Source organism: Haliaeetus leucocephalus, unplaced genomic scaffold, assembly GCF_000737465.1.
Source record: "Haliaeetus leucocephalus isolate CR32 unplaced genomic scaffold, Haliaeetus_leucocephalus-4.0 Scaffold144, whole genome shotgun sequence".
In the NCBI taxonomy this organism is placed as follows: Eukaryota; Metazoa; Chordata; class Aves; order Accipitriformes; family Accipitridae; genus Haliaeetus; species Haliaeetus leucocephalus.
Genome location: NW_010972580.1, coordinates 2,117,123 through 2,130,093, shown reverse-complemented (window position 1 = coordinate 2,130,093; position 12,971 = coordinate 2,117,123). Strand labels below are relative to the sequence as shown.

The window sequence follows — 12,971 nt, the reverse complement described above, 5'->3', positions numbered from 1 at the left end:
CTGTGATTAAATACCAAAATTAAATTAAAAAAAAAAAACCAACACCCCAAAAATCAGCAGTACTCTGACATCCCAGAAACTTCCTCACGATCATCTGACATACCCTTGCTTAAAGCTGCTTCAACTCCTATCACAACAGCAACTCTTCAAGGTTAGCATTTCAGATCCTATCAAGCTAGAACCACCTTGGGACGTAACTTTGGCTTGCCTTATAGCCAAAGAGTACATTAATCTCTCCACCCAAAGCTGTCTCCGACATACAGAGGTACTCTAATGCTTCTTTCAGAGCAGCAACTACAACTTCTGCTGACTGTCATCACACCTCATCCATCTTCTTCTATATTCTTTGCTGCTTATTTTATAACTGGATAGTTCAAAAATCAAACATATTGAAAATGAAATTTAATAAAGTAACAACCTAATAATGCCTTCCGCCATCCAGTTACACTCTCATCTTGACTTTTATCACCACATTTAGAAGCTTAAACACAAAATGAAATTATGAGACGAGAGGCTTATTTTGCATTCTGATATTTTACAATAGAACTGGGAATACAGACTCCCTCTATCCCACACAGCAGTTAATATTTCTTCCTTCCACAGTATTTTATAATATTCAAAGGATACCTAGAAGAACCTTCCTTCCCTCTCCCCAAACTAATATAAAAAGCATTACTTTTGCATTGTAGCATCTGTGTCACATGCTCTGCCACTCAAAGTTTCTGCTTTATATTCTTTGTATTACCTACACTGCAGAAAAAAATTATATACTGTTGTTAAAAGATTATTCTCTTGTGGTCCCACCGAACACATTCCTACAAGTTAACCAGAGAAAAGACATTGAAGTATAAGCCTTTCACAAATCTCTTCATAACATAGACTCCAAAAAAGCTAAATTTAGTACTAAAAGTTGTGAAAAGCCACCTTGAAAGAATGTTTTCCAAAGAGCTGAATTTACTCTTAAGAGATGAGTTCAACTCACCTGCCTCCATGAGTCACAGGCTCCTGCTGTAGTACTGCACACTTGTACATTATACAGTGAGAAAGAGATCCACCAAGTTCATCTATCGATGTCATTTATTGCTTGGAAAATCTTACTGAAATTCTGCCAAGTCACGTGATGTGAAAACTCACAAGCTAATTAGTAAAGGAGATTTCCTATGGCTTTCTATGATCAACATCGATCAATTTGAAATCCTTGCAGGCAGAATTTCGCTGCAAACAGAAATTACAGTTGCAACATTCAAAAAGACCAAAAATGCAAAGCCTGATACTTAGCTTCAACTTTTCTCCATATTAATTATTTTTCCTGCACATGAAGATGTTTGCTTATTTTTGTGCCACATCAAGTTCTGATTACAAGAAAATAGACATTATATATTCAACACACTAAGGTAAAATGACAAAAATCAACATGCAGGTGTTGAATATTTCTAAAACAATTTCTTTACTTAGCAACATTTGATATTTAATAACCTTCCAGAATTGTGAATATCATTACTTTTAGTTTGCGTGTATAAAAAACAGAAATCCATTTTTACAGATTAGATTATTCATGTTGTTTAAATCGTCCTTTAAGTTAAGGAATCCAAGTCTGTTGCTTACCTAAGAACTGGGGCTAGTCTTGTTCCGGTAAAGAAAGACAAAGATCAGTCATTAGACGTTACTGATTTAACAGATGAAATAGTTGAATTCACAGATATAAACCTTTGTTCTTAATCGACTTGTTTGTATTTTTAAAACTATTATAGATACAGTAATTATTAAGGTTTCCTCAGAGATCCTGGAAAGGACATTCCACTTTCCCAACAGTTTGGCTTCGCAAATCCCTCAAGTTGATTATGGTATTTTCTTTTGAAGCAAGTGTACATATTCTTTTTGAATTGTGTATGAGAAAACTTTTTTCTTTGAGAAGAGAAGGCAAGGTCATTTGACATGGAAAAATGTAACTTTATCCCCTTTGCGTGTCAGCATGGTGCATTTCAGCACAGCTTTTGAGACATGATCTGTCAGAAAACTTCTACTCCCTCTACTGGTTCAGCAAGAGTAAGGCAGCTATAGGTGGCTAGTATATACCCACTAGTGGCTATGTGAGTAACACCACAAAATCCCAGATCTATCCAAAATTACACAGAATATACGTATTCTATTCTGTCCCCCTTCCGCCCCTGTGTCGCTAAAGTCTGACTGTAATAGTATACTGATATATTTCTTTCCTCAGCCGCCAAAATTCTGCTAGATTTAATAATAGAATTGATGCTTCTGATTTGCCTAACACCTATGCAGTATTGCATTATAAAGCTCAACAACGTTGACTCGCCTAGTACGCAGTAAGAAGATTTTGACAAAATCAGTACCAACTATGAGCTCCTTTTCAGTACTCGTCATCAAAATACCCAAGTGTTATACAAAAATGGACTGCTCATATGCAAGGGTAAGGGATGCGGTATTGTCTCCATTTTACAAATATAAATCTAAGGCACACAGATTACAGACAATATTGCTACTAATTTTTAGCACTCAACTTCAATCATTAAAGAAGCACTATTTGACAGCACTGACCATTCTGCGCTTCTTCGTACATTCAGCAATTGCTTCCTCTCTTTCTTTACTTACCAATATGCTTCCACTTCTGTGCACGTAACAACTAAGTACCTACATACCTCTCAGGAGAAGGCCTGGAACCCTGATACCACACCTCTTTGTGAGCACCCAGCCAAAAGATCATAGTATTATCCATCCCCTGCACACAAGTGCCTGTCCCATGAGCATGACTTCGCATTTGTCCTTGTTGAACTCTGTAAGGTTCCTCCAGTCTATCGGGATCCTTCGGACTCCCTGCCCTCCAATGTATCAGCTGCTGCCTCCAAGACAGTCTTATCCACCGATCTGGTGAGGATGCTCTCCATCCCTTGTCCAGGTTGTTGCTAAAGATGCTATGTACTACTGATGCCAGCATCAACCCCTAAGGAATGTTCCTCATAACTGACCACCAGTTATGACTTTGAACTTTTGATCACCCTCCTTCAAGCCTGACACTTTCCTCTCAGGCTGCAGTCCATCCACATACCCTCCAGCTGGCCACAAGGGTCTTCAGCTGTGTTGAAAGCCTTGCTAAAGTCAAGGTGAGCTGTCTCTACCACCTCATTCACAACTGCAGAGCCAGTCACTTCATCTCTGAAGGCAATCAGGCTGCTCAAGCACAATTTAGAACTTGATGAATCTTTCCGTGTTGGCTTCTCCCAAAGACCTGGATGTCTTTCATGCCTGGAAATGGCTTTGAAGAAGTCTTCATAGTCTTCCCATGACTAAGCTGAGGCTGTCAAGCCTGTATTTCCCCAGACCCTCTTATTTTCCTTAGAAGGGTATAACACTTGCCTTTTCCTAGTCTCCAGGGACCTTCTCATGCTTCTTGGCACGTACCTTCCACCTTCCTACATTCTCCTGTGAAGATACAGAGGCACCAGAAGCGAGCTCTGGTGGAAAACATCTGGAGAATGACTGGGGAGCTCCAACTCATAACAACTTTATTTCATACTACACTATCTACACTGATATTCTTTGCGTGAAGAGGCTGTTCAAAGCTCTTTCAAGGTTTATTAGCAGTTATCAGTACAGTAAAAAGCCAGTTGTGTTCTTCAAGCAGCATTCAGCAGTTACTCAACAGGGATTAAAGCAGCTATGTTGCACAACTGAACAGTTCTGTTTATAAAAATACCTTTCTGAAAAAAAAGGGGGGGTAGCTACAAGGAAATTTAAAAATTATTTCTAAAACCTGTTACAATATTCACTACGCAGCTCCATTAAAACTGTTGGCAAATGCAGTAGAAACAAATACCACGTAATATGAGGAAGACAGATACTCCCAACGTCATGTTTCCCTCTTTTCTTCCAAGCCTCCTACCTTCCTTCTCCAGTAAGAAACAAGGGCAGCTTCCACAGCTGTACTCACAGCCCCAGACATCCATCACCAACACCCCTTGCTTTCTTGTCTTACTCAGTCCTGCATGAAACCAAAGCTTATATAGAAGACCAGTGACTCCATGAGCTCTGGTCAAATACAGCATTCTGCCAGTACAACACTCAATGGAAAGTATTACATATAACCCACAAAGGCAAATGATTGTTACTGTAGTTTCTGACAGCTCAAACCCAAGCATGCACAGTGAAGGCTTTCAGATAAGTCTGGAGTGAGAAAAGGTGGTCGATGGCACAGTGTCAGTGGAGCCGACCACTGCCTAAGCGCAGAGCTCTGAAGGGGAAATGGCACAACCTGCAAACATCACCACTCCTGACCCCTTTAATTTCAAAAATCAATTCCCTTGTTTGCAGAATGGTTGCCCACATAAAGGACTGGTTTAAAAAGCCTTTTTCTTTTCCCTAGAAGAAACTCTCTGGAGGTTAAAGAGCTCAGAACAACACATGAGGACACCAGAAGGGGAGATGGCTGCCGTAATGGAAGCAGCATTCAGAGCAGAGCAGGAGGACAAATCAGCCCCCGCTATTAGAAGGGACTTCGGTGAATTAATCTCAGCAATCAGATCTGTAGAATCGCTAATGAAGGGAAAGGTTTGAGAGGGATTAAAGCTGATATGGAAGAACTTGAGAATAGGCTCACTGACCTAGAGATAAATCTTGGATAAAAACCAGCAAGTAGGAATATGTCTGAAAAATAAAATGTGGATGACTGAGGAAAAAGGAGTGCTTGTTGATGCACTGATAGAAATGAAAAATTGGTAAAACAGCAAAAGAAAAAGAACTAGCTCCCAGCAGCCGCAAAGGAGGCAATCCTGTCAAATACCCAGGGCATGCTTTCCTCTCTTTTTTAAGTATTTGAAACAAATAGAGCAACCAGCATAGAAGAAATACATCAAACATTTTTCTCTCGCTTCCCCAAACCCATGTACCTAATTTTACAGTTTAACATTTTTGAACAAATGGGACAGAATCTGAAGATTCTTTCATTCATTTTGTCTTGGGAGAGGAAAAAGAGGAGTATTTCTGATACAGGCTACTTTAATGAAAAGCAGGAACTAAATAAGAACTGCACCTGTATCAAAACCGTAAATATACCTGATACACAGAGCCTGCCTTTCAAACAATGTTACGTATTGAACAGTTCAACATAAGTGTGGAAAAAGGATTTAGAAGTCGCCAAAACTTAAGCCTCATAGTAAAGAGCCCAAAATAACAGCATTTCAAAGACAGGGAGATTCTGCTCTATCATAAAAATCAGACATAAAGAAACACAGCATTCTTTCAATTCCCCCACAAAAAATAAAGACTAAAAATTGGGAATACTGAGAAGAACTACAAGATTATGAGTAGTCAAGAAGATTTAACTGAAAGAAAACATAACAAGTTGAAATATCCCAGACTCCAGAAATAATGCACTCAAATGCAGTTACCTGGTGAGCTGAAATGTTGAGAAAAATGGAGGAAAGTCATATTGCAAGGCTTGAAAACAGGGGCAAAGAAAAAAGGAGTTTTATAACTGTACCACAATAAGGGAAGTTAGAAGAGGAGGGTCAAAGCAAGGAGGAAGGCATAAATATGGCTCTAAAAAACTTTGCACATCAAATCATTGAAGAATACCATATAGCACCATGAGATGACAATCAGGAAACGCTCAGACAGGACTAAGAAAATCCCTTTCCAGAAGATTAACATATCTACATCTGTATTTGATGAAAGCAAAAAACATGAAGAATAAAACAATAAATTAAATCTCAAGAGGGTGGAAAAAGCCACAAAGAGGGTGTGGGAACAAAACTCACTGAACAGTGCTTCAGGTAATAAAGTCACTTTTAGGGCTCTGGAAACATAAGAGGTGGGGTGAGGATATCCATTGCTTGTTACTCATAACAGGATGGAGGCAGCCTTAGTCAACACACTTGTTGTTACAGCTGGTGATGGTCAGATTTGTGAAAATATTGGCAAGGCTTAGGCTGACAGAGCTGGATTATCCCCCACTCCCCCCACATGCTCACACACAGAAGCATAAAACAATACAGGTTGATAAACTCTAGTGGAACAGTTGAGTCAGTTAATAAAAAATTATAAACACAGTAAAGGACTGAACAGACCTGTCAAATAAGAATTATTTATGAGATATAAAGCAAGTTAGGTTAACATCTGTGCTGTTATTAAAAATCATCAGAAGTAAAGAAATATGTATTAGAATAATATGGGCACGAGCTGCCAAAATTATCTCTATGATAGCTGTGCAGGAGAGAAGCAGAAGCTTTATTGTCCATTATCTTTTATTTGTCTGGGAAGAGAGATTGGTATATGAACAAGACATAGTCTGACCAAGTAAATAGGCCTTACTAAGAAGAAAAATGGGTGTATGTCTACACACATACCTTGCCAATATAATTCCTTCTTAAGAAGAAATACACTAAATTACATAAATGAAAAACAAACTTTCAGGAAGGGTCAGTTCATTCTTAATAAACTCAAGGACAAGACTTCAGCACGGTCAGAGGAGCTATGGATTTGTCAACATACTCGAGACTTGTTTAAAAAATGGATTTATGAAAAACTAGCAAAATTTTGGAAGAAAATGGTCTGAGTTATTATTTGGATGGAGTACCTTGAACATGTGGATACGTTTGGTATTCAGTACCACAATACATTCTGGAAGTCTGAGAGGTTTTTAATATCTCGCTTCTAATACCTTCTTAAATTAAGTTATCCCGACATCTATAGGACCCACCAGCTGGATCTCATCACTCAGCAATTTCTTTCGGAAATGAAATCCAAAAAGCAATTGTGACCTTCTAAAACTCTTTTGGGGTAAAAATTATGCTTAGACTTCCAAAAGAGATCAGATAGATAAGAAACTGCATGGAGTTCTGGCAAAGCAGTGATGAGACCTTCACAGAAATGCCTTTTATCTTAGAAAGGCAAGAATCAAAAGAGAAGAACACTTGACAGGGGCTCTTTTAGTCCTGGAATTAAAATATAAAGTGGCAGGTTCCAAAAGACCCTATAAATACATTGGAAGTTAGAAGTAATTGGCTCTCCTGTGAACCAGGAAAGAAGAACAGGTTTTAAAAACCCTACACTGAAAATATTATGAATGACAGGCAGGCTCCTAGCTGGTAAGCTCAAGATAAAAATGGTGTGCATTATATCAGTTAAGAACAAGTAAGATACAATTCCTAGCCAACTCAGAAGAAAAAAGCAGAGCCTTTGGGCTAGTTTATAAAGGATTACATGCCTCAGATAAATTTAACATGAAAAAAAAAAAGACAAGAGTACTTTAAGAATCTACCTCGGCCTCTGCCAGAAATAAAAGGCACAAATCCTGGACTTACACCTCAAAGTGAGGAGAAATATAAAACCAAATAAAATGCGCAGTTTTGCAGCTGAGTTCTACTAGGTTCTAAAGGGAATCTGAACTCTTACAGTAGTATTAATTTAACGCGATAATGTAAGAAAGAAATAGTCCACCTGCTTGGAAAAGAAACAAGGATAATTATAATAAGTAGAAAGATTGGATCCATTACACAGACTTATTTCACTAACGCAATACTGGAATGAATGTATTAGCAGACTGATTTGATGTAAACTAATTAAATACATACCCAGACCAATGAATGTTTAGTATAAGCAAGCAAACTGCAGATAAATATGAAACAGGTCCTTGATAAACAGATAAAAACAATAGAATACCTTATAGTCTCTGGATTCAGAGACTAGAACAGAATTGCCCTGGAAGGGCTGAATTAGGGGGAGAGAAGCCTCACAAAAATTTCTGACAAGCAGCAGCATGCAGGAGTGCCTACCTGCAGGTTTTAATGCAACTGCTTGCCCTAGCCATAGGGCTTCTGGCCACAATAATCATGCTGGATCTTCAGCCAGATGGGATAAAAGGATGGAGCAAAGCACAGTCCTTTTACACTTTAAAACAAACATATCCTAAGTAAATTTAGTCCTGGATACACACTGCAGTCAGAAAACTTACATGTCTGCATATCTCTGTAAATTAATTTAGAATAGAAAAATAAAGGTAATATTTAACTACATTCAGATCACATTTCAGCTTTACAGACACTGTTGTCTGGTAGCTTTGTGGAATATCCATTTATGACAGATGAAAATACAGCCTAATCAAAATACTATTGCAGTCATAATGCGTCCTCAAGGCATTACTGTAAAATATCTTGAGCGCCCTTGAGTCACAAGAGAATTTTTGTTAACACAAGAGATTAAATATGCGCACAAATACACATGCACAGAGTTATACTGCATACAGTACGCTGCTACAAAATCCTATCAGTAGAGTTTTGAAAGTACATACACACAAAATTAACCACAGGAGATTACACAATCTGATGTTGCAGTAGAATTTCATTTATTTTAATTGGCATTACTGCATGTAACTGTACATTCATACAGATGTAATTGGTATTCTTCTTTTATAAATATTTTGTGTGTTCCTGAACCACAATACCATAAAGAGTACCTAAGAAAAAAAAAAAAAACACAACACCCCAGCTGAGTCAAAATAAATTTTAACCACAGTTCTTCAGAGAAGTTGCTCAGCAGTTTCTGAAGGAGGAATAATAAGAAGGCATTCTACTGTTACCACTACCAGTGTTCTTTTAATCATGAAGAATTATCAAAACCACATCACAACATCTAGGGATTGTTAGCTTGACTTCACTGACCCCGTTTGCTAACTATGTTACTGCAAATGAAAGAAACTGCAAAGAGCAGTAATTTCAAAGGCCAGTGTGCTCACTTGGATTCCCCAAGAAAAAAAACCACAATACCTTTAACCCTCCTTCAAAGGTTTACTCCCGCACTGGAATGCAAAATGACTGGAGTGTAGGAAATTAAGATACACACACTGCAATTTCATTCAAACCCACACGCACCAGAGACACCTGAGTGGGCTGTCACCTACCTATGTAATTTAAAATCATTACATGGAAGGTGAATCAACAGCAGACCTGAAACCTCTAATAGATTACTTTCACAACACAGAACTTATGATTTTGAGTTTGCTCCCGATTCCCAGAGATGGGTGTAGCTCTGCATTGCAGTTTCCCTGTGAACACGGGCTGTTCTGGAAACATCTGCCTCTGCTGCCAGGGCAGCTCACCCTCCCTCTCCCCCGGCTCTACCCTCCAGATCACACACACTGCCCCGTGAGGTAACAGCTTCTGCGGCCACAAGGCACGTCAGAACACCAAAGCCACCAGGGAAACTTCATTTCCAACTTCTAATTAGCAATCTAAATCATGTTAATGATAAATATATTTTTTTAAACGCAATAAATACCTAATCTTGTTAAAGCACTTGGCTGAAAAATATCCAGAACCCCCAGTGTCCCACCTATGCCCCCACAAAATCTTAACAGTGAAGGCAACAGTGATGTAGGTGACCTGAAGGTACACACTCGCCATGTGAAAACGTTCTAGAGAATGAAACGCTTGGACTTGTAGTTATACATGTGCATTTATCCAAGGGGGTGGGAGGATTCCTCAAGATCCTTTCCTTCGCATACCAAGAGACCAGGAAGGAAGGGAGGACAAAGAGAAAGGGAGCACGGAGGTTTAGGGTAAGCAAAGCAGACAACTACGATAATGAGTATCAAGTTGGGTTGTTCAGACCAGCACAGGACCGCTCTGTCACTGCAGTGACAGGGTGACAAATTCCTTTTGTATATTATTAGAGAAGCACTCTCCTTTTTTATCGACTTTTAAAGCATGAAATTTGTAGTTTGCCAGAATTGCAAAGCAAATAAATAAAGCAAATTTCAGGCTTATACTGCTGTAGGCTACACAGAAATGTACCTGGAAGAGCTACTGATTTTTTTACTTACTGTGTTGCAAAGAAATACAGAGTTAAATATATTTATTTAGAAAAAAAAAAATCTAAGCAGCAACGAATTCATCTAATGCCATGTTATAGTTTGATAGACTAACACTTATCGGAAAAATTACTTTCCAGTGGAGGGATGTTTTCCATTTGGACACTGTTAATATAACAAACCTTATCATCTCCTTTTTCTATTCCCTCTCCTCCCCTGAAGAATGCCAACAGAACTTCTCAATAAAGCAACTTATTTCAAAGGCAGAATCACAATAAATTGAACATACAGTATGGTCATTAGGCATTAGAGAAAACCTCATCTATTAAAGAATCCCATATTCTTTTTTAAGAAGACCCATCTCTTTTTCCGTTTTGCTTAAAGACAGAAGTACAAGCATATCAAATCTTGTTATTTCAGAACTTGCATTTTTCATTCACAAAATAAGAAACACATATTTGCAAAGCTCTGCACATACAAGATCCTTAATATTTCTTCGGGAGATAAGCCAAAAGGAATACTAGGGACTGATAACAGAACATCTGACAAAGATACGGCTTCATACAGAAACCACAATTTAAGCTATTTGTCTATTTACAGTTTTTTCCAAAGGTTGTGAGTATCATCAGAGGACGTGTACTTTCCTGTGCTTTCAATCATAAATGTGATACTTCACAGAAATACAAAATCACAAGAAGACAGAGCCATCTACTCGCATATCTTTCCCAAACCTGCCTTTTTATGCAGGTACCTCCCTCAGATTAACCACTCCTGCAACAAAAGACTGAGGAGTTCATAAGGAAAGAAAATCTCCTTCATAAAAGCAGTGAACAACAACCACGACCTCAGGCTGGAATTACTTAGGGCGTCTTTGCAAAATAGACATTTTTCCCACTATATGAGATACACGCCACTTACAATAACTAATGCAAGGAAGTCAACACCATGACACACTGCTTAAACTTTTCATGGCAAATATCTTCAGGATCAACCAACACAAACTGGGACTCTCATCAGAAAGCAGACTCTAACAGATTACTGATGTCTAAGGACCAAAACAAAGTCAGCACCGCTAGCAGGCAACTTCAGGACACAGCGAAGCTGTACTGCTGAAAAACACAATTCCCCTTCCCCACATAAAACTCGGGGTACTAAGATATTAGAAGTGGGGGGGGGGGGAAATTCTGGCACTGTAAGAAATAACAAGTTAACTTGTTTCAACCAAGGGAAAACAGCCTGATTTTTCCATTGCATTTATCACCATTGTACCTCTGCATCTTCACTTGTGGTTTCCCATGGAATATACATATGCACTATTTACACAGACACACAAGCACAAATAAACACTGTATCCCAAAATATTCAAAATGTGCTGCCAGATGGCTTTAAAAAGAAAAATGAAAGATCTAATTAAGAGCTCTTACACTGCCAGCACTCCAATTTTGGAAATAAAAACAGAAGTTAAATAAGAAGGTTTTTAAAGCATATCAATATTTTTATAATGTTTTGCTTCACAATTACAATCTCTGCTAACCTCCTTCATGGATCAAACAGGCCAAGCCATATGAACCAGTGCTAACTGTAAACTTTCCTGGGACGGCGGAAAGAGGAGACTAACAGAACTGGTGACTAAATTTGGGCAATTTCTCCTTAATTCCATCTCTTCCCATTGCCCTCTCTCCTTCCTGTTTAAAAGTAAAAAAATAAAAACAATTGCTACTGCTATCACAAGTATTGTCTGTAATGAAGATTTCACCGCCACAAGTTCTCACAGTCATTTTCAAGGAAAAATTTTTATTTTCTTAATTGCCATAATTGAAACATGAACCTTAGTGTTAGTTTACTACAGGATTATGTATAAATATTATTTGGTTTTCCCTACATCTTATTTCCCCAATAAAAACAGACTGTGGTTTACATACATTTTTAAATAAATATACATATATTTTTAAATATTAAATCACAGCACAATATTAAAAAGACCTATGATGATGTTTTGAGTCTACAAGATCATCAACCGAGTACATCTATTCATTAAAAAGAAAAAAGTCCCAGTAAGACCGAAACACACATAAAAGGAGTACTTTCAAAAACTGTAAATAAAACACATGCATGAGGAGTTGACATTTACTTACCACTGGACCTGTTTTTGCGGTTTGACTTCCCTCCTGTAAGAAGCATCTTGAGACTGTTTCGAAACATGGTGATCCTGTTCCACTTTGCGTATCCCAAAAACTGTGTAAAGCAACAGAATAACAGATGTAAAAAAATCAACACTCCAATTTGGTCAACAGGAAACCACTGCAGAGAAACAGTGAGAAAGTGCTAAAAACAAGATTAAAAACTTAGAATGATGAAAAACTATTTTGCCAACACATTTCCTAACAATAGAAATCAACATCCACATAAAGCCTACCATTCTGTTTGCTTTCATTCATCCAGGCTATTTCCAGGACAACACAATTCCAGCACTGCTAGCATGACCTACCTATTTTGTCAAATGATTTGGCGAAATTATTATCACACTAAACTGAGAAAGACACAGCATTTAGCAAACTCTGCTTCCATTTCCCATTACTATTAGAGCCAAACCTATCAGAAAGAGTTGCTACCCTTCACATTGCTCAGAAAAAGTCAATCTTGCTGACAACAACCCACAGACTACAAAAGCTGTTGTCTTTAGCTCCTGGGCTAGTTGACTGTCAAATTCTTCTGTGAGTTGAATAAATTGTCATGAGCAGGAAAGCCACTCAAACCCAGAGTTAACAGACACAAAAATCAAACAGAAACATTATCCATATATTTTCCTTGCTCTATATGTCTTGGGTAAAAAAAAAAAGTTGTCTCTGTGCTGTTGAAGATAAAAGAATGAGCTTCTGGGTTCACCAGACACACTGACAGCTTGTTCTGGTGGAACATCCTCTTACTAAAGTAGGTAAACCATCAAAACAGCAACCACAAAAGCAGCTCCTAACTAGACCAAAAGAATAGTAGAGAGTCTTTGATCAGGACATATAATAAATCACAACTTTCCTTATATTGTACACATAATATTCCATAGTTACAAGGTAACACATTCATCTTATACAAATACATCGTGAAATTTTTTCCTGCAACAATATTAGGTTCTTCTTGGAGGATGCTC

The 12,971-nt window shown here is 38.0% G+C and overlaps 1 protein-coding gene across 1 annotated transcript in view; it reads right to left on the bottom strand.

Moving 5' to 3' along the window:
• Positions 1-12,028, bottom strand: part of TANC2 (tetratricopeptide repeat, ankyrin repeat and coiled-coil containing 2) — a 208,362-nt gene extending 196,334 nt beyond the window's left edge. The window contains exon 1 of the mRNA XM_010561364.1: positions 11,962-12,028. Within this exon, the coding sequence (XP_010559666.1) occupies positions 11,962-12,028 (67 nt within the window). The remainder of the gene's footprint in view (positions 1-11,961) is intronic.
• Positions 12,029-12,971: the final 943 nt, after the last annotated feature.